Source organism: Falco peregrinus, chromosome 2 (assembly GCF_023634155.1).
Source record: "Falco peregrinus isolate bFalPer1 chromosome 2, bFalPer1.pri, whole genome shotgun sequence".
NCBI lineage: Eukaryota > Metazoa > Chordata > Aves > Falconiformes > Falconidae > Falco > Falco peregrinus.
Window position 1 is genome coordinate 27,715,609 of NC_073722.1, and position 22,258 is coordinate 27,737,866.

The following is a 22,258-nucleotide window of genomic DNA, read 5'->3' on the forward strand; positions in this document are numbered from 1 at the left end:
ATAAGACTAAGATATGTGATCGATTTTGCTAGGTCTAGATTATGACCAGTGTCAACTGAGTTAAGACACAGAGGGATGACACTGTTGCTAAGTTATTTTCAAAAATAAAACACAACTGCTGTAAACCACTAGATCTGAGCACCATATGATGAAAAATAAAGTGTTAACTTATGAATGATGGAGAACATCTGCTGCAGTTAAAGCAGTATTTGTATAACTGCACTGAAACAATAGGTTAAACCCAATTTAACAATCCCCGTATTGTTGTATATCAGAGATATGTATACAAATCTAACAACGTTTTGTTTATCAGAGCCACAGCTGATACATCTAAGTCAGAGGTCTGTTCATAGAATCAAAGACACAGATTTATATTTTTTATTTTGACAATACTAGGAGAGTGTGAAATGCATACTTCAATTAATTACACCAAATTCATAATATCCTTCTTAATATTTAAACATATCTTTGAAATATTTCACAAACGTGTGGTGTAATTACCATTTATTTTATAAACAGACAGCAATCCAGAACACTTCCAGAGAATTATTTCTTGTGAAATTTTCATCAAGGTAAAAAGGCTTGAAAGTACAGTTATGAGCTTAACCCAATTTATCTGAATTACCACAGTTCTTCCTTCGCCAACTTTTGATGGGGAAAAAAGAACTCAAAAGAGTAGTAGTTTTCATAAAACATCCTTTTAAAGTGTAACAATATTACGTATTTATGATTTCATGTTTTACAATATACTAACTACACTAATGTGTTCTGAAGACAACAGTCCAGAAGCATTTGCCAACTCCTTGCTCCATCACAAGCTTTCTATTTGACTGTGGGCGCACCACTCAAGGCAAGATCCTGAATCTGAAGTGCTCAGCTTTTATATATCCAAGTTGAACACTGCAAATAAGACAGACCCTGCTCTGGACTACATTCAGAGGATTGTGGCCTCACTCCCCCTCTCCTCACTCACTTGTCTCTCAGGAAGTTATTACCCTTCTCTCCCTGGCACTGAAGAGGCTGCACCAGGAGTGCTGTGTCCAGCTCTGTGCACCCCAAATCAGGAGGATGGGGAGGAAACTGGAGATGCTACTGAGATGGTTGGGGCTAAAAGCACATGGCCTCCAAGGGGAGATTGACGATCTGGGCTTCTTTAATGTGGTGAACAGTCTACAACTACTTCTAAGGCACTTACAACGATGATGGACCCAAGCTTTCTGTGGCAGTGTCAGACCGTACAATAAAAGCAACAATAACATATTAACAGCTGGGAAGTTCAGCTTGGACACTTAGGAGAAGATCCTCTGTCCTTGGAACTCTTCAGCCCTTGACTAGACAAGTTCATGGTTGACCAAGTTACTGTTGGCAGCACTTCAACAGAGAGGTTAGCCCAGATGACCTCCTGAGTCCCCCTTGCAACCAGCAGTGATCCTGACCCTCAGAAGAACCTGCAGGTTTGGCTTAGTCATCCAAGCCCCTCACAGAGTACCTGGGAAGACTTTTGCTACTGTGTGGGCCAGTGGGAGCAAAACTGTAGAGTAAACTAGCTGGTGCCAGGGACCCAATGTCCATGCCATATGTATTTCAGGGGATTTTACTTTGGGTTGGGCTCAACCCTCACACACACTTGGAGTGCATTAGGTGAGATCCTGGAGTTATCTTCCTGTTTTTAATTCAAAAGGAACCCAGTTCATGCACGCCAAGACTGCTCTATGATATGATATTAGATAGTGATGTTCAAGAGACCCACCTCAGAAATGTACTCCAGATCTAGATGAATACAGACATATCCTACATATATGTAGGAACAGACTGCAAAAAACAATGCTTTCAGCCCAGAGCTGCCTGAGATAGTACATAAGGAACAGAGGGACAGGTGAGTTGCTCCCTCCTTAGGATCCACAGTCACTAATATTCTCTCATACTTTAGTGCCTAAGTCAACCTTTTCTTGCATAATGTAGTACACAGCTTACAAGGCTAATTAGCCAGAGGTTTGCACTGTGCCAACACAGCAGTCTTATTTTGGCTCCCAAAGCACCTTTTCTCAGTGCTAGCTTGGAGTCACTGTACTGCATGGTTTCTGTACTTTGTGGTAAAAGCTACACGCATACTTGGCTTCATCTGAAATAGTTCACTTTTTTTTTTTTAACCTTTACAGTAACTGAGACCCTTAGATTAGTTTGTGATAAAAGGCTATATATTCTATATTCTTTGTCTTAACACAGGTTAATTTTGGCATGCAAGTCTATGAAAACACAGAACATCATATCATCATGACTGAGTAGAACAAACTGTTGAAAACCAACTTACTACTCAGTTACTAAGCTAAAAAAAATATTCTTGTCTCTAAGTGGAAATTAATAATGACTACAGCTTTATTATTAATGAAGAAACAATTCACAGTTACTGTTTGCAGTTACTTAAATGATCAATGTGATAGCAGACGCAACGGTCTTAGCAGGGAACTAAAATAGGCTAAGTTGCAGGAACAACAGAAAAAAATTATTGGGAAAGGGAAGAAGTGAAGAGGAGTAAACGTGATTAAATGATAAATGGGAAACATATTGTCTGAGATATACAACAACTAAAACCATATCCTGCTGCTTGCCATTTATGCCCATAGGATTTACACTGCAGAACCCCACTGGCTCTAGTTTTAGAGCACGGTGCTGTTTCCTGCAGGGTATCTTGTAGAGTTGTTCACAAAATGAAACAACACACTGCAAGAGTAGTGCTACCTTTCTAATACCTTATAAATGAAATTGAAAGAGATAAAACATTCCTTCAACTAGAACTGTGCTCTGGATAAGATACTTGGTGTACCTATCCTGTATTTTTATTCCTGCCTAATGGAATATGCTTGTCACATTGGAATTTGCATCTGGTGCTTATATTAATGAATTTTAAGAGTCCCTCTATATTTGTACTAAGTTGCAAAACTTTACGGAAATAAAAGTGCATGTAGTTAGGATGAATTAGAGTAATTAGTATGGATGGCAGATAAGCTAGTTTAATTAAATAAAGTCTAACCTGATTTACAGTGACAGCAAATCTGTGAAGCTGGCAGATCCTAACAACAAAAATGTCACACAGGCAAATTCTACTTTCCAGGCTGCTGCTGCAGATGAACAAATTAACTAAATGACATTCTTCTAGCCGCCAAAATGAGAGTATAGTTTCGAGATAAACTTTATACACCTCCTAATGTTAATTCTGATACTCTGAAATCCAAATAATACTCCACAATAAACTGTGAGAATGAAACTACATCCGTGAAAAGATAAGACTTAAGCCCCCTGCAGCCCTAAGCTTGTCTCCAGTACTTGAATGAAACCAAAAAACAACTCCATCTTGAGCAAGACAGTGACTTGCTGAATGCACAGCTTCCATACAAGTGCTAAGACTTGCAGATGGTTGCCTCCTAAGCCAGTCCATGACCACACCGCCCTGCCCACTGCTACACTCTGAAGTGACGGAATGCCATCCCAGCCCTTCCTCTCCCCGGGCATCCCCAGTGTAATGCTGACGACTGAACTGAATGATCCACCTATGCATTTACAGCCTTTTTGCCAAATAACAGGCAATCACTGTTTAAACATGACTGTGTGAGGTGTGATTTCTGAAGGCTTAGAGCTCAGTCAAATCACTGCCAGTTTTCATTAGAGTACTCCAAGGTGCTGCTTCTCAGTGTGAACCACTTCCATGCCAAAGTCCGACCTTCAAACACAAGCTGTTCTGCTATTAGAGTTGCTTATTTTATTTTTAATAGGGAAAGTAAATTTTTCATTCTTGTGTTAGTAAACAGATGATGTGTATTTACAAACAGTTGCCAAATACTAATCTCTGGGATAAAATAAGTCATGGAAAATAGCCTAGTTGAAGAAAATTTCAAAACATACATACAAGTTAACAGAAAGAGTTAGCATGGAAGCCCAACAGAAATTGCCCATTTTCAAGCACCAGTTATTCTGCCCTAAGACCAGTTTCTCTTCTCACCGGGGTTGTACTGGTCTGAGTTCAGCCAGTGATGGGAACGGCTGTTTCATGCATGTGGGCTGCAGTCACACAACGACTCTTATTCAACCAAGTCTTGATGCAGGAGAATAAGGAGGTTGCTCAGCCCCATCTTGCTGTCACATGTTGCACAGGGGGTGCCAATGTGAGGACAGTGAGCGCCACTCGACCACCCTCAAATGTGCATCCACGACAGTATGTTCTCAGAAATGTAACCCATGAGTAACCTTACCCATGCATGATGCAAACCAATGCCCTCAAGCTGGGGAAAGTCCTAAGCAGGGAGGGTGTTAGCACTGCTACGGTTTGACTGACAAAGGAATGCTGCATTACCCAGCTCACGGGAGCCGGCAGGAAATTTGTTGACTTACATAACATGTTGAGGCAGGGAGTGGAACCTGGAAGAACCAAGGAAGAAACAGAAGAAAAAAGCTGTCCTTGCAGCTGTTGAAGGCACTGCAGAAATGAATGTCATATGGGGTTACAGACCTGCCTGCAGGTTTCATCTCCAGCCTCTCACCCAGGGAAGAGCAGCTCCTTGTACGCACAGAAGAAACAATTTCTGAATCATCCCCTTTTTCTCGGTGTTCCTGCACTTTGCAGTGGTTAGGACAAAAGCTTGCTGGAGGTCTTGGTCTCACCTCTTTCATAGCCTACTTCCCTGCTAGCTTGATCCCCTGCATAAGTGCACACATAACTGTTTATTACCACATAATGTTGGAGTCTCTTGTGCACCTATGGAAGCCCTGGATGAGCAGAGAACTTCTAATCTAGTCCTGAATGCACATCCACAAAGACACTCAGCTGTTTGCTCTAAATGCTTAGATTTGCTGGATGGGCAGGCCAAATTCTTGCCGTAGGATTTTTTTTAATGCATTGCAATATTAAAAAATGTGGGTGTTTTATAACCATTGTCTATTACCACAGGGGGAATTTCTGCACTTGAATTATCTAAGGTTATGATGCAAATAAGGTTAAAAATTACTTAGCAGCAATACCAAGTAGCTGCCAAGCCTCTTAATGGTAGTATGTTCTTGTCACATACGACTGAATTATTCCTTTTAAACTGCCTTTTTACTAATAATGCAAAATAGCATTGTGTATTACCCCTAATAGTAAAAGATTTGAATACCAGTAGGTAACAAACATCCCTAAATATTATGGAAACCTTGTATCTGAAAATAATACCATAATAATAAGTCATTTGCATTTCTATAGTGTCTTTCATCTGAGAGTCTCAGAGAACTTTGCAAGCAATGACTTTGAATCATGTAGCTGGTAAGAGAGGGAAAAATAACTTGAGCTACCTAGTACCCCTGCCTTCCTACAAAATACTCCACAGGCTCTGTTGTCATTACATTCCCCTGCAGTTTCTGTGAGTAGAGAGCATTAGAATAAGCATCCAAATCTTCCCAAGGCTCTTTTTAGGTAGACTGGGAATGGGAAGAGATTGGTCTGGGTCACTTCTTCCAGTGTCCCCTCCCCAAAAAACACTGCCAACCTTCAGGTCTCTACTGGCTCTCTAAGGCGGCAAATAAGAAAGTGGACAGACTGAAGGCCATTCATTAATTAAACTAAACCCCACAACTGACTGTAACTGTCCAAATAAATTCTCACTAGCAAAATACTGCAACATTACTGTGACATACACAGCTGTGTGTCCTCACCCACCTGATGGTGGGAGCTCTTTCATAAGATGTGCAGAAAATGTGCGTGACTCCGCTGGATTAGGGAGGATTGAGATCACAGTCCTTCAGCTCAGAGGTTAGCATGCTAGCCACCAGGCTCTTGTATAACAACACTGGTGGCACCTCCCTTCCCTCAGACTTCTCAGCTCTTAAAATAAATAAGTAAATACAACAACAGTGGGCTGAGTATTTGAGCCCAAAGGAATGGCTGCTTGGCACAAAAGTCAGAAGAAATGAAAAATAATATTAAAATCGTAAGTAATCCTGAAATGTGTCTTTCAATTCTGAAGAAATGACAGGATGTGACTACAAATTTGTGGTCTACACCAGAACATTTAAACAAACACATTTTCAGAACAAAAGACCTAACTATCTGAGGCAGGATTCAAAATGTAGGCCATAATTATAAGCCTAAAACTTCTAGTGGCAGCAATTAGCTCTTCTTTTTGGCTCCAAATCAAACAATATTGAATTTAAAATTAGGTGTACTTTTAAAATCTATTTCTCTGAAATGTTCCCTACTGTCAGTTTTGCAAGATGCAACACATATAGAATATGTATTTAGTATTTTTTAAATTATAACGTTTAATAGCTGGCCACATTTCACAGTGACATCTTAATTACAAAATAACCTTCATCCTGACTGTTAATATGATTAACCAGTGCCACCTATTGGCTTAACAATAACACCCAGTTGTCATTTTATATACATAAGAAAATGAGGCAACTAGCAAAATCAAAGGGGTAAAGACCCATGTTAACATACAGAATTTAGGGGAAATATCAGTATGGAACTGACGTGACAGAAGGGAAAAGCAGTTACTAAGTCCAAATATAAAGATCAAAATTTTCATTATTCACAGATGATTGCATTCTTAATTTAAAACAAATGTTGGTTTCTAAGAATTCTGAGTTTTATTATGTGTGCAGTATGCTTACATGGAACAAATTTGGAGTCTGATCCAAAGGTTGGTGAAGTTAATGGAAAGATCTGTTAATCTCAGTGGATTTTAAATGAAGTTCTACATTTGTGGCACAATTTGAAACCCTGTACCTTCTGACACCTTACTGACTTCCACAGGTTTGAATTAAATCCTCCAATCCATAAATAAATTAATAGATAAACAAACACTCATTAAATCTAGTGGGTATGGCATGGGTAAGGACTCCGAAGCAGAAGTTTATCTCATAACATATCCTAATAACTAACATCACATTAACCCTTGGGAATACAGCACCCTTACATGTAGATGTCCTTAAAGAAAACAAAAGAGTTAGGTTGACCTGCAATCCTTTCCCAATCCTGCAAATGGCACCTAGATTGCAGCTTAGGTGCCTAGGCATCTTTGCATCCCTTGACTATGATTTGTGGCAAACACTGCAAATGTAAATGCACCTGAATGCAAACACCAATGCACAGTGGGAGCTTTAGCAGCACCACCGGTTGCAGGCAGAATCTCTCCAGGGGAGAACTTCGCATTCTGCAAACTGCACAAGATGAAGAATTTGCCAAAATCTAATTCTTTCTTTTAATAAAGCAAACTAGGAAAAGCTCTTGAAAACATGACAATTTACAAACAATTACTGTCATACAATTAAATGATGTGATAGGAGAAACTGAAGACACAGCATATTTAGAGACACCAAAATTAAGTCTGAAAATTATCTCTACAGAACACCAAAGCTTGTTACAATTAAGCACTGGAAAACAGCAAAGCCTGCAAGGACAAGAATTTGCAACTATAATCAAAATTAATGTGAAAGAAAAACTTCTTGTGAAACCTAAAAGAGGACTTCTGAGTGAGCTGTGCAAAAACGCGTAACTGAAGACCTAAAAAGGGCCAGTGCAGTATAAAAGATACGTGCAAAAATCCTACTAATTCATCTAAAGGTGTCAACTCACACTTCAAAAAATGTGGAATTACCTGGAAAGCGGAACAAAAGCTGTACAACACTGTAAAATATTTTTAATAAGTTATGTGTACTGCAGTAGCTTTACTATTTTATTTCTGACATCACCAGACCAAAGAGAAAACAATCAGGTTATGTTACTAAAGCACTTAAGGTAATGAGGCACTGGCAATCAATAAAGCAACGGGATGTCACAGACTTTTTGCCTCATAACTGAACTGCAGATTCAAGTGCTGGAAGCAAAGTCGTATGTTGTGAGCTTTGAGAAGGCAGAAAGCAGAGGCGAGCCATAAAAAAAACCCAAAAAAACCCATGAGAAAGCAAGGCTCATAAAAGCACAGACATATTTCACAGTACAGGCCAGCACAGGATCATTAAATACACCTCGTTCTGAAGAAATTCCAATTAACAATTCTACGTGACTTTACACCCGACAGTGCTGCACAGCTATGGAAGAGCTCTGCGAGCACTGCTGGCCCTCTGGTAAAGTTGGCCGTCCCTTCTCTAAATGTTCTATTGAAGTTCACAAGCTACAAATTTCTAATCCAGGTTGTATTCTTCCTTAAGTCTGGTGGAACATGGCCATGGTTTGGGTCAATACAGAAATGCTGAAGTCAGTCAGGCCAGCTGGAAAAGCACGACCGATAAACGTAGCCTACAGTAATAGCTTCAAGTAAAAGATGTGAAAACTTTTATGCCAGAAGATGAAATAGTCTTGAACCTGACACCTGCGTGTGCGCAGAGACGCCCACAGAAGTGAGAGGTGCTGCTTGCTTCAGTGCAGTACGTTTGCATAGTAGGAGTTTTCTTTGCAACAGACTTTTTTTTCTTGATGCTAAATGGAGAGGACTATTAAATAACATCACTGCACAGTCAGAATAGTTCTTGGCTGCTGTAGAGACAGTTATCAAAGATGAAGAAAGTAAATGACAATCCCAGTAAAGGAGAGCAGCTGCAAGAGGGCATTAAGCCCAGAACAATGTGACTACATGAGGGAGGGATGCCAGAAACTCAACTACGCCTTGCCTAAATAAGAGAATCTCAACTGATTTCTTTACAGGACTATTTCACATACCGACAGACAACTTCTACCTAGCTATAACCACCCACTTACAGGCACTGCGGTACAACAGATTTTAAAACTGAGAATTCCAGGTGGGGTCTGCGCTAAAAGTCATTGAACATGACCAAATAATTCACAAAACTGGCTTGTTTTGATGGTTTATGTAACATCTGAGGGGAAAACTCACAGTGACTGACATGTAAAGGAAGAGTGATTTATCTTACCTCCGTTCTTCCTTACCCTTTCCAGTTCTAATGATTCATCTAAGCATTATTTTTAGTGAACCTTATGTAATCCAGTTGAAAAGGTCATTTTTAATAAATTCTAAAATGTATCTGGTTTTATGAGTAAAATATTTTTCTGATGCCTTGATTTTACTAGATATTCTTTTCTTGTTCCAGATTTTATTAATTTCTTCTGCTCGCTAACCACAGTTGGTTGATTATATATATTAAAGTAATAGTAAATTTGCATTTTAACAATCTTGAGGAGTTAGTGATTGAAAATGGATAGTACATGTTCTAGTCAGTAGCTCTGTTTCAGAAGCAGATGTAGTTGAAACAACTAAGTTCAATTTCTCACAAATACCTTTCATAAGTGTGATCCAGGAAACACTATTTGAAGAACTTCCAGAACTGGCATACCAATTAAATCAATCAGCGACTGAATTACAGACTGTCTCCCAAATTAGTACTTTCAAATTACTGTAGCCATCTCCCCCACCTCTTTGCTCCTATTTTCACAAGAATGATACCCAATGACTTACAATTACCTTTAAAGATCTTCTGTGATGCTATACTCTCAATGGCAGTGTAGAGGGTGGCTTAAAGGGTGGACTTAATTTCCATTTCTTGCACTGCCAGACACTATCAGTCTTTCTCAGTGCCTCTGAGGTTATCTGTCCCTTGGCACAGAATAGATAAAAACATGTGCAAGCTGTCTGTTACCTTCCACGCCTGTACAGGGTTAAAAGCAACTGAATCCACAACTGAGGATCTCATTTCTTTTACTTGAAACAATTCTGAATTTACATAATGACTATGAGGAGCTGACTGTGGTATTAACAATGGAACAATACACCAGCAATGGCATTGCTTAATAGAATTATGTAGTATTATACACGGTTGATTATAGAAAGTATAAAATAGAACAGGCGTAATTAAAACAGGTGAGATTTAAGGAGTTAATTTGCATTTTTAGCTCTGCTTTTTGAAGAAAGGAGGAATAAATGTTAATCTGTGTAGATCATGTAGAAATGTCTTCTGTTCTTCTTTGAAAAATATTTTTAACTCAGTGACTGACATTAAACAAATCTGACTGAAGTATATTAATCTCAAATATAATGAATATCCTACGTGAGAATAAATCACCAGGTAAACAATCCTGTGAGTCTCCTCCCCATTCTCAAATAAACCACCAAAGGAAAAGTTGTAACATGAACTATTAGACCCTTCATAAATGCCTCATTTGCAGGAAAGCTTCTCCTGAAACAAGCAGGCCACTACAGGACATACAGCCATGGTAAAATAATCTTTATGGGAGTTTATTGCTTTATATTTTCTCTCTTTTGCAATGATGTATAGACTGGCTTCCTGGCATGGTAAAAGGATGAAGAGGCAGAAACTGGATTTGAGAAATTTATGAAAAATGACATACACTAGTGCAAGTCACTGAAACTCATTCTAAGCAAGGAAATTTTATATTGACTAATGAGCTAATTTTGTGTCTGTGCATGTTGCTGTAAACACTGCTGGTAGTGCTATGGAAGATACAGTGCAGCAGTATGCTGTACAGTCTGTTTTCTTGTGTACTTTCTTAACTGGCTTGGAGACAGCTCATGAAGAGCTAGACAATCTTCTCTCAGGGATAGCACAGCTATATTTGATCCTGCTTCAGGCAGGAGGACAGACCTGAAGGCCTCAAGAGGTCCCTTCCAGCTTCCTGGTCTGTGATTTACACAACAATAAATAACTGACTAATGAAATAACTGCCTTAGGTCCCTTGGACCTCTGTTATGACCACATATATCTGGTTTAAATGGCATGTCATTTAACTCAATGGCACTCATTTTGCTCACCACTGATTGCTTAATTCTTTATAATCCCATCTTGTAAATGACTTGCATTTCAAAGTAAATCATCATACAAACTTTGTTAGTGTCTGGATACACCAAATTAGGGATCACATAAATAGGAATGCTTCAGTAACTTGCCTCATTGCATAATCCTTCATCACATTTAAATGTAATCCAATAAATATGTAAGTAAATCAAGACTATTATCAACCAATACTATGATTTTATAATTTTCCTAGTATTTTCTAGTAACCACTCCTAAAAAGAGGATCAACACTTCCTGCTCACTGCTCTCAGTATCTGAGCTATCAGAAATATTATAGGGTGAAAAATAAAGGAGAAAAATAGGCAATTTCTTCAGAACAAATAACTTTGTCTTGCCAGAACAGTACAGATTATGAATCTAGCCACTACGACTATTATCAAGTAAGAAAATATTTTTCTTCTGATCTCCTTTTCTAGAACTTGTGGGGTCTTTATTAAACAACAGTAGGTATGAAAAAATAAAAAAATGAAGTTCTTCATTTTAAGAAAATCACTTATAAAGCAGTCATACATGATTTATGTTATGTTTGATTATGCTAGTAAAGCAAGGTCCTCTAGATGTGTCATGCTGACATAGGTGTGGAAAATTCCTTAAGAGTCCTGCATGACACATTGGTCTCCTTTAGATTAGACTCCATACTTTAAGCTCCTTAGATTATTGACCACTGTCATTTCCTTATTTATTAGCATGGCTCCAGTTTAATAACCCCATGGAAATATGGAGATCAGATAACTAGGTCCTCACAGTTAAACTGGAAAAGTTAACTTGGCAAAGCTGTTACAAGTACCAAGACTATTAATTACTTAGTAAAGCAACTAGACCATTTCATGGAAGCAAAGGACCTCACAGACTATTAAACACAAACACGTAACCTTTATCATTTTGTCTTTGTTGTGATCTTTTATTCTTTCGTCATGCATCCATAACTGTCAGGGTCAGAGGAGGAGTATTGGGCGCCTTAGGTCTAATCCACTAAATCCGATCTTATTGCATTTGCTTATCATTTATTTTACATATAATTGCTGACGTGCATAACTCTATAAATTCCGATAACTCCTCTCACCTAGAAGTATTAAACTCACATGGTTATTTGATGGTTCTCAATCATTTAAAAATAATCTTAATCTAAGAAAATCCAGTCAGTGAGATTGCTTGGGAATAAACACTGAGTGTAAACTCAGGCAGTGTCAGGGCTTGTTACATATACTCTTAAGTGCCAGTCACTTCTTCTTACATTGCACAGTCAGGCATCAGCCTTGTACAACACAAATACACAATACTAACTAACAGATAGTATGTATCAAAACCACCATGCTTAAGGGATTTTTGGAGGGTTTGCACAAGCCATTTATTTTGCCAATGATTTTTAACTGTGAACTTCTATACGCTTCTGAATGTCAAATGTCTATTCTGTACTTTTAAAGAAGTGCTGTAGCTTGTAAGAAATGCAAATGCTTTTTAATAATACGAACACATCAAAGGATCTAGGCTTCAGAAGTGCCCACTAATAGCAAACGTTATTGTTGGGGAGCTCTCAAACTAAAGCTGTCCAGATAGGACGCTTAGTCTTTAATTCTGATTTCATCTTAATGTTTTGTAAAATGATGCTAATTAGAGACTCTAAAAAATATTTTTACAAATAACATTTGCTAGTTATCATACATACACTGTAATAATTACATGTCTCAATACCTGATTCACATTAACAGAGAGCTGGAGGACAAAGCTGGAGATTCATAAAGCATAGGTGAGACTGAAAAGGTACTCAGTTGCTAGCAGGGTGAAATGGACTCTATTAATACACATTTTTGAGTGTTTAATCACACCAGAGGCATGTTACTGAAGACTGCAGCTGTGCCACCCTAAGCAACCGCCAGGCGGAGGTTGTACGAGAGTATTTGTCAGGCTCTGACAATTTGAAATCTCATTTGTTTAGCTGTTTGATCAGTCCCAATGACAGATACATAGCAAAAGCATGGCTCTGGATTAAGCCCAGTGAGAAAGTCCTGCCATTTGCTAGTCTTTCCAGTTTCTAGCACAAGTGTATTTTGAACAGCCTGATAAATCTAGTCTGTAAAGGTGACATTTTTTCTCTGGATCCAGATTCTGTACAAGAATGACTGTAGCTGGTCAGGCATAAGGTCTGTCCAGCACAGTGTCTTGTCTCCAACAATGGGCAATACCAGACGCTTACAGATGGAGTTTAAGGTCAAGTCAAAGACAGAGGCAGGCATGTAATTATGGTGGTGATGGGGTGGCTTACAAGAGTTGCGTGTGGTATATCTCCTCCTTGCCCAACACAGCAGCATGCACATGGTGCTCTGCACTGACTCTGGGCTCCTTCCTCTTTACCTTGCTACACTCCTTGTTTTCAGTTACCTGTGATTTAGCTCTACTCCCCTTTTGACTAGAGATTTTCTAAGTAAAAGCCTCTCTCCAATACAAAACCAAAATTAATGAGAGTACCATCAGGGCAGTGGAGTTGCACCGGCACAACCATGATTAAATTGGACTCTCTAATTCCATCTATTATTATCCTTCTTTAATTAAAATTCCAGTAAGGTGATAAAGCAGTTGTCTTGAACAGCACTGCCTATATTAAAAACTGCCAGATTTCTCTGTATTCCATACACATGACTATTTATGACAACATTATATTTATATCTAACACCTTCGCTGTATTACAACCTTAAATTACTGGTAGCTAAATATTACTAATGTATTATTACTGCAGCCTGACAGGGTAACTTATCACAAAATACCCTTTCAGCAGATAAAAATGCAAAGATATTTCATTTGTTTCAGATGAAAAAAATTGCTGCTCAGGCATTGCCCTCATATCTTGAATTAGAAGTTCAGTAACTCTTTGATCTGAAGTTCACTTTCCATTATAAATATTTTAAAATTGTCCAAACAAAACTTTAGGTCTAATGGTCTAATGTAAGATTTTCTCTTGTGTGTTTACACACCTGTGGACACACGTAAGTTTCTTAAAAGGAGTTATTTTGCTGCATAAGCTTAGAGAGAGGATGCCAAGATATGTACCCTTTGTACTACCCTGTTCTTATGCGATTACACAAATCCCACCACAGAATACACATGGTCTCCTTGAAACAGCCTCCGAAATCCTCTTTAGTTTGCTGCACAGCAGACTGTTGCTCAGCTGAGAGGTCACCTCACTGCCCTTGATGGGGCACAAAGAAGCTCCCCTGTGTTGATGGGGGAAGGCACTGTAACACTGCATGCACAGTGCTGCCTCTCATTTCAAGCTAGGTCTCATACCTCGCTGAGGTAACGATTCACCATAAGGACACGATTCAGTACTACTTCTGTCCATTGTCAAACATACTATTTGAGAAATTAGCATCACATGGAATTTGCACAAGTGTGTCATTAGAAACTATGTCAAGTGTACAGGGCTGCAAGCTCCTCTGTCATTGGAAGAATGGCCACTTTGCACAAGACCATGCACAAGGCATGCTCCAGTGTGCTACGCTCATCTTGACTTCTCTGTATTTCTCGTTTAATAAAAAGATGCATGCATGTATATATACATAAACCACAATATATGGAACCAGTTTAGCATGCAAATATATCTGAAGAAATAAAGCAATTATTTGGAAAGTTAGAAAGGAAGAAATGAACTTGTAGGTTCTGCTCTGTTCTAATATTATTTCTTCAGTGCTAAGAAAAACATTGATCAAACCTAAGCTGCAGGTACATACAACCCCGAATGTTTACAAGTTTATTTGTGGATAAAATCTAAACTCCTCTGTAAAGCTCTTACTTTTAAAACAGCATTTAACAAAACTTAGGCTGTTCTTCAGTAATGCTAGAATTCTAACCTTGAGTGATGCCCTTTGAACATGAATACTCAGTTCTCACAAGGGGTTCTAACAGCAAGTTTTAAAATAGTCTATGACAGTGGCTTGAGTTTTATACACCCATTTATGCCATACAGTTCATACAATCTTATATAATTTGCATATATGTGTGCATGTGTGTATACACACACACTATAGAAAGGTATGCAAAAAATATAAAAAATACAATTTTAATAATTTTCATTTTAATTAAAAAAGAATTGTCATTGGTTAAAAAATTTAAGTGCTGTTTTTTACGTAGATAGCGTAAATACCTAATCCAAACTTTTGGAGCTGGTAATTTCAGATGCAGGAAGGTGACTGGGTTTCAGATGACTTTGTTATTTCTAAACATCAAGAAGAGACTGAAGATATGCTGTTTTACTAAAAGAAAACAACCCACAGCTCTTGATCTTAGTCTTGCTCTCCAAACACACATCCTCCTTTTGAGTATGTGAATGAAAAATTTTGTTGAATATTAAACAAAGTTCTCAATGTTTATACTTGTGTATTTAGTACATTTAGAGCAAATCCTTAGCCCAGTCCCCAGGCTGCATCAGTAAAGAACTCACAAAAAGAACAGGGGGACATGAAAAGCCATTTTTTTCATACAGTTTATCAACAGTTTCTTGAGTTTGTCTGTTAGGCAGAATAAACTTCCATCCAATTCAATCTCCACCCTAGCCCAAAAAGATAATTTCTTCTAACGGGAACAAAGTCTTGAAGATCTATTCAACAAAAAATCATCTTGTACTGGTTTTGCTTGAGATCTACTGTCTCTGCCTTGCAAAAAAAAAAAAAAAAAAAAAAAAAAATCAAAACCTACATGAGACTTGCTCATACAATCTCAAGGAGAGTCAGATCTTGCTTCTTCCTCAACCACACCTACAGCAGAGTTGTTCTGTGGCACAAGAGGACAGAGAGAAAACTCCATGTAGAGGCAGAAGTACTGAAAATGGCAGGCTTCTTTCCAACCTATGAACTGTAGGTATCTCTGACATCTAGGCCTCCTGAAATAAGACATATTTTAAATCAAGACTCAAACCAAACCCAGGTACTGTAACCATGTTGCCCTCCCAGACTCTGACTTTACTCAACTTTGTCTCTAAAACTATCAACTTTCCCCCGCCCCCCCCCAAAGTGTAGCTTGGTTTGTAGTTCTTAAACATTACAGTGATATGCGTCACGTAAGGCCATAAATAGGTACAAAGTTAGGTAACCAGAACTAACACTTAGCACAAAAAAAGTCCTGGATTTATTTGTCTCCACATCTCCGCAACACCTCCCTTGCAATTTCATGCACTTGAACATCTGTGTTTTCCTTTAGCTAAGGAATAAATTCCACCCAGATTATATAAAATTGTCTTTATAAAAAGATCTTCATGCAATGTATCCAAGTAGGGACACCATATGGTATTTTGGGGCTGGACAAAATGGACCATCATTAACTAAGCATTATTACGGCTTTTGAGTATTTTTCCACATTAACATTTCCTCAATTATATTTTTCTTAAGGGAAACAATATTACAGGTAAAAACAATATAGTACACCTGGAACATGCTAAGAATGCAAGGTTATACCTTTCTTTTACCACATATGGCAAGAACTTTGTAAGTAAAGCAGCCTTAATCCTTCATATTTTATGAGTTATCCATCCTCATGTTCAGTAGTACTAAACTACAAATGCAAATAACATCTCTTTCAATGTACATCAACATGCATAAAAATACATGTAATTCCTGCAAAGCAGCCTACAATAATAGATCCAAACACAAAGATTGGTGACCCATTTCTGCAATCACTATTCATAGGAATAATTGTTTTCTAGTCAGCGAAACTAACAGCAGGTGAGAATTTTGCTTTATGTATCATGAGAAAATATGTAAATTGGGCATCAGACACTTCTAGCTTATTAGAATTGAGTATTTTCAGATTAATATAATGTTCTGGATGATGCATGTCAATGGAAATAAACAAAGCTGAAAAACACTAGAATAACACAAGAAAACTCAAACTCATTCAATAGAGTAAGAAAAGGAAATCTCACTCAGGCAATCTATGAGGAAGCTGGTAAAGTTCCAGCTGACAGGTTAGTTTTATACTGTGTTGTTGTTACAATGGAGGCATTAAAGTACTATCAGTACTACCTTCTCTTAAAGTAAGTTCTTAATTTTACATTCCTACATATATATATGTAGGACTTCATTCTTAAGATTTTTAATCATGCCCAAACTAGTATTAGTTTAGGGTTTTTATATATAGCTTGTTTTATAGTTTTAAAAAATGGGTACTGGAGGCGCAGAAACCACGAGGAACATAGCTTTTCTATATTAAAAATGGCTGTTTAAACAAAGCTTGTCCATGATCTTATCACAGTTCTTTCTGTGCGACAGAAATGTTTTTCATGGCTAAAAATTGGCTGAAAAGTATTAACTTTCAAGATCCAATAAAAGCAATCCTGTACTAGAACTTGGGAGGTACGCGGAGGTGCTGCACAGAGGAGAGAGAGCAGTATAGAGCTGTAATAAGGGATGAAAAAGGGAGCATCCTTACCATGTGAAGTGCTAAAGGCAACCCTCTTTACACTTTGAGATAAGACTGGCTAACACCACCAATGTCAGGACACACTCAGGAGCTATATAAAGGTGTTATCCTGTCTTCAATGGAACCACCTGTGTGTAAGATTTGGCTTTACACATATCCCTCACCAGTGCATTCATTTGTGTCTGTTGAATTACAGACATGAGAGGCACCTTCACAACCAAAACTTAAAGAGCTCAGAGTAAAAAATTATCCATGCCTTAACTAACCAAAGCTGTAGCAACACCTTAATTCAAACCAGCAAAGGGCTAACTTCCCACTTTCAGAAGCGTCGAGAATTTGAAATTATTGGAGTTTTGACTGTATGTTCCAATTCACAGGATTTCATTTTCAAGACAAATTTCTAACTCTGTTTAAGGCATCAGTTTCAAGCAGGCGTTGTACTATTGCTGTATAACACCACATAATTTCTTGAAATAGCAAACTTTGCAACTCAAATAATGTTAGAAGTAGTAACGAGAATCATTGGAATGTTCTTAACCTACATAGGGGCTGATGCCACAGCTCCATGTAACAGGACCATATGGAATGTGGACCTGTTGTATTTAGTATGAACTGTATGTTAATGTCAATCATCTATGCAAGCACCACTGAGTAGCAGAGAAACTGTCATTAACTGGTTGCTGTTACAGTCCATAGATTTCTACATGAAACAGTAAAAGCACTTACTACAACCAGGTGAACATAACTTACTTTCGTTATCACTTGGAAGCAATAAAATTATCTTGAAAACCCCCAAAATTATTTAATGCAAAATCTTCAACCTCTCTTAGCCAAAATACATATTTAAAGTGTCTGATTGCTTATATCTACTGAAATGACAAAACAGACTTATTTACATTCAAATAATAAAGCAACTTCAATGTTTCTAAAGAGCCAATGATCTTCAGTGATATGAAGGTTGATTAATTGATATCAACAATTTGAGCAAGACAATGATGTTAACAACTAGAGGAAAATATAGTTTCACTTGTCTACAAAATTTCCTCCAGAAAACAAGAGACAGTAAAATGAACCAATTTTGTTCCTATTACCCATGCTTACTGTCACCACACTGTTCTTTTCAGAGAGTCTGAATAAGACATTTTACAAATAACTATTTTCCTAGCTGCATAATAAAAACATATTTCAGTCATACTAAAGTACGTTCATAAAGAACAGACCAGACACTGATTCACCAGAGATCTCCAATATACACTTGTTAAACTGATATAATTCAAGAAAACTTTTAAGTTTGCACGCTTTAGGTTGTACATAAAGTTTTCTTGTGACTGCTAGCAGGATTGATCCCTAAGCTGCTCTAGCCCACTGCTGATCCATACAGAGCACAGCTGGGGGTATTCAGTTCTACCTCTAGGAGTTTGGGGACTCACTGCTCCTGTCAGGAATGCTCTGCATCAAGAACAACAGGTATAAACTCTGTTATGTGCTGAAAATCAAAAAGGCAGGCCTCAGTCATGCAAATATACATTGTGGTTTGGGGCTGAAATATGTTAAACAGTTTACTAAGTAGGAAGAGTTTAACCTTTTTTTCCAGAACTCTTGCATTGTGAAGTCTTTTAGGTGTTTTGCCAACAGCATTTCTATTTCTAACTGCTTTACTAGATGGTATCTAAACCCTGTTGAGGCTACTTTTCCTTGTTTATCCATACATATATTTTTTATGGTCACATACAGTTAGCAATACTTCTGTAAGTGATATCACTGACAAATACTTATGGTTGTTTCCCATTATTTAGAGTCCCTAAACGTTCATAATAAAAATCTGTCATCACTCCGAAATTTCTGTCCCATGCTATCGTTTTTAAAACCAGGAGTAGTGTTGTTGATAAAATTTTGGACATGAGAAGTGTTAATCCTTGTGGACCACGTGAGTCTGTAAAGAAGCTAATCCAAATAATCCTGACATGACCAAATTATTTTCTTTCTTTTCGTGGTTTTTTTTTGTTGTTGTTGTTTGTTTGTTTTTTGAAGCTGAAATATTCAGATAACAATGCAAGGGTCAAATCCTGCAAATGGATATATATGGCTTCAAACTCCAACTTTTAGAATGAGTTTAGTGGGGTTTTTTTCCCCCCCCCTCTCTTCATTTTAGCAAATAGCTAGCTAACATACCAAGCTATCTAAATGCAGTTCACATCAAATATGGAGGCATCAGTAGCTCTACAGTTAAGGCAATGCTAGCAGAAATCCATTTCTAATGAATAAAAATTCATACTGATCTTCTTTCAGAACCAAATAAACATTTTTGAAATTATTATCACTATTTATACATCTTTGCTTAGATTGCAACAATAAACATTTTCATGCCTGCCTTAAATAATCGCATCTTTTTAAACCAACAGGGATGCCGGATGTGAGAGCAGAGTTTCCTTGTGTCGAGAGCAAATTGGAAGGCCTGGAGGTGTGGGAATTCTTCAAGGCAGCGCTATGCACACTTTTTTACTTGTGAGTGCTGTTTCTCATACTCCTGTAAGTACTAGTGCCAAGACAATTTGCACTTCAAAATTCAAACTGTTTTGCCATTTCTGACATGATTTTCGGATCTCTGATGTTTGCATAAAAGGTGACAGTATTGTTGAATTAGAAGTGTTGGGGGGAAGGTAGTGGGTGGCAGCATGAAAGAGAATCATGAATACAGTGGGCATACTTACAGAGACAAGGGATGTCACAGGTGTGAACACTTGATTTGTTATTACCGTGCTTCAAGTGGGAATACGCTTCAGCAACTAAAAACTTATGAGTGGGAATGCCACCTCCTGAATGTATGCAAATTCCTCTTATCAAAGGGCAACGTTAAAAATAGACTTAAGTAGTGGGATGCCTAATTAGTTCAGATAGCTAGTATGCGACCCCGACTTTATTAAGCTAAACCTGCAGGTTTCAGTGCATGCTTCCTTGGAAGCTGAGTACGGCCGGCATCAAAGGATCACATTTGCAGTAGCCTCTGCCGGCTGAGACCTGCTTTCACCGTGCTATGAAACCAATCAGAAACTCCATTAACCAGCCTCCCCAGGAGAGCTCCATAACACATCCCCCCAGGAAAGCCTCCTCTCCTCGGGAAGGCAACCCCTTCCCCCGTCCCGAGCCCCAGTGCCCCGCCACTCCGACTCCGCAAAAATGACACACACACCCCGGTGCCCTTCGAACGTGACATTTACAGGCATAAAACTCCAGCACCGGAGTGTACCGGCGCCTCCACCGGCCCCGCTCCCGCTCCCCGAGCTCGTACCCCGACAGCCGGCAAAGCGAGCCGCCCGCCCCGCTCCCCGCGCCCCGCCCCGCCGCCCCACACGGCGCCCGGCGGCGGCGCGGGATGGCCCCGCTCCCCGCCGTCCTGGCGGCCCGGGGGCGGCCGGGGGGGCAGCGGCAGGAGCGGGTCGCGGCCAGGGCGCGGGCCCGCCGAGCGGAGGTGCCGCGGCGGCGCCGGGACCGGGTGCGGGGAGCGGCGCGGGCGGCAGGGGGAGCTGCGGGGCGGGCGGCGGGGAGCGGCGGGGCCCGGCGGCCGCGGGTTACCTTCTGGGTTGGCGCTGATGAAGACGCGGACGCTCCTGCCGCTCGGCACCAGGTGGGACGGCAGCGCTGCGAGGTTGCCGGAGAAAGCCGCCCGCCGCAGCGCCGCGTCCCGCGGGCAGGGCAGCCTGCCGCCCGCCCCGGCCGGCCACATCGCGCCGAGCCGCAGGGCGGTCCTCGCAGGCGGCCGCCGGGCCCCGGCTCAGGGCAGCCGCCGGAGCGCCGCGGCGGCGGCAGCGGCGCTCGCCACCGGCTCGCCGGCAGCGGCCATGCGGACCCTCCGGCCGCCCGGGGCCGCTGCCCGCCTCCTCGGCGGCGGCGCGGTCGAGGCTGGAGCCGCCGCCCGGCGCCGGAGCGCGGGGGCAGCGAGGAGGCGAGGCGCCGGACCCCCCCGCGCCGCTGCCCAGCGGCGGCCGGCGGCGGGGAGGGCGCGGGAAGAAAGTTTGCGGCGGAGCGGTGCCGAGCGCGGCGGGGGCGGCGGGCGGCGGGACGGCGGCCGCCTGCACCCCCAGCACCGCCCGCCTGCGGCCCCGGCCGCCGCGGAGAGCAGCGGGAGAGCCGGGCGCCGGGAGAGCCACTGCGCGGTGGGGCCGGCGGGTCTCTCGGGGTCCCCTCCGCCCCCGAGGGCTTGCGGTTGTCCAACGCAGGGACGTCTCCGGCAAGGCTGACGGCGCCTTCCCTCCTCCGAGTGTGTCACAGCCCCGGGATCGGATTTTTATAGGAAAACCGCTGCCGCCTCATCCTCCGCGCTCCGAAGTTCAGAGCCCTTTTCTTGTGTTTTGTTCTGTAGTCACCTGCACCGGAGTCCCACCTGCTCAGATACAAAAGAGTGATGCTCTTGCTGCTTGTTTTCTTTTTTTCTTTTTTTTTTAATCAGTTATTTATTTATCGGAATAAATGAAAAGCCCCGGTTTGAAGAATGAAAGAGGAAGGAAGCAGCGAGACTAGCAGCCGGCGGGATGCGGTCCCTTTGCAGCAGTCAGTGGCGGGGCATCCCGTCGGGCAGCGCCGATGAAATATTCAGGAGGGCGGCGGGGTCGGGCCGCGGCTCCGCCGTGCGCCGGGGCGGGCGGGGGCGGCGGGCCGGTCCCCGCTGGAGGCTGGTGGTGCGGTGCGGTGCGGTGCGGTGCGGCGGCCCCAGCCCCAGCGGGCGGCAGGCCTTCGGCGAGCCGCACAGTTTAGAAACCTCCCGGGGAGGGGCGGCAGGCAGGGACCTGGCAGCAAAGCGGAGAGGAGGGGCTGGGGGCGGGGGGGGGGGCAGGGGAGGGATGGGCACGAGGCCTCAATTAGCCTGGTGGCTCTGCTGGCCGTGGGAATACCTTCTTGGAAGGAAGATGCAGACTTCGGCAGGGGTTTGCAGGTGTTTCTGTGTGCTTAAAAGGCATCTTAAAACATGAAAGTCTTTAATGTGGGTGGTATCTATATAGGCTGTTTCATGTGCTATATATGATAGCAAGCTGGTTTGTGTATTTACACATATTAA

The 22,258-nt window shown here is 41.0% G+C and overlaps 1 protein-coding gene across 1 annotated transcript in view; it reads right to left on the reverse strand.

Moving 5' to 3' along the window:
- Window positions 1-21,998, reverse strand: part of NWD2 (NACHT and WD repeat domain containing 2) — a 58,085-nt gene extending 36,087 nt beyond the window's left edge. The window contains exon 1 of the mRNA XM_055797454.1: window positions 20,779-21,998. Coding sequence (XP_055653429.1) covers window positions 20,779-20,929 — 151 coding nt within the window. The 5' untranslated portion in view covers window positions 20,930-21,998. The remainder of the gene's footprint in view (window positions 1-20,778) is intronic.
- Between the last annotated feature and the right edge of the window lie 260 nt (window positions 21,999-22,258).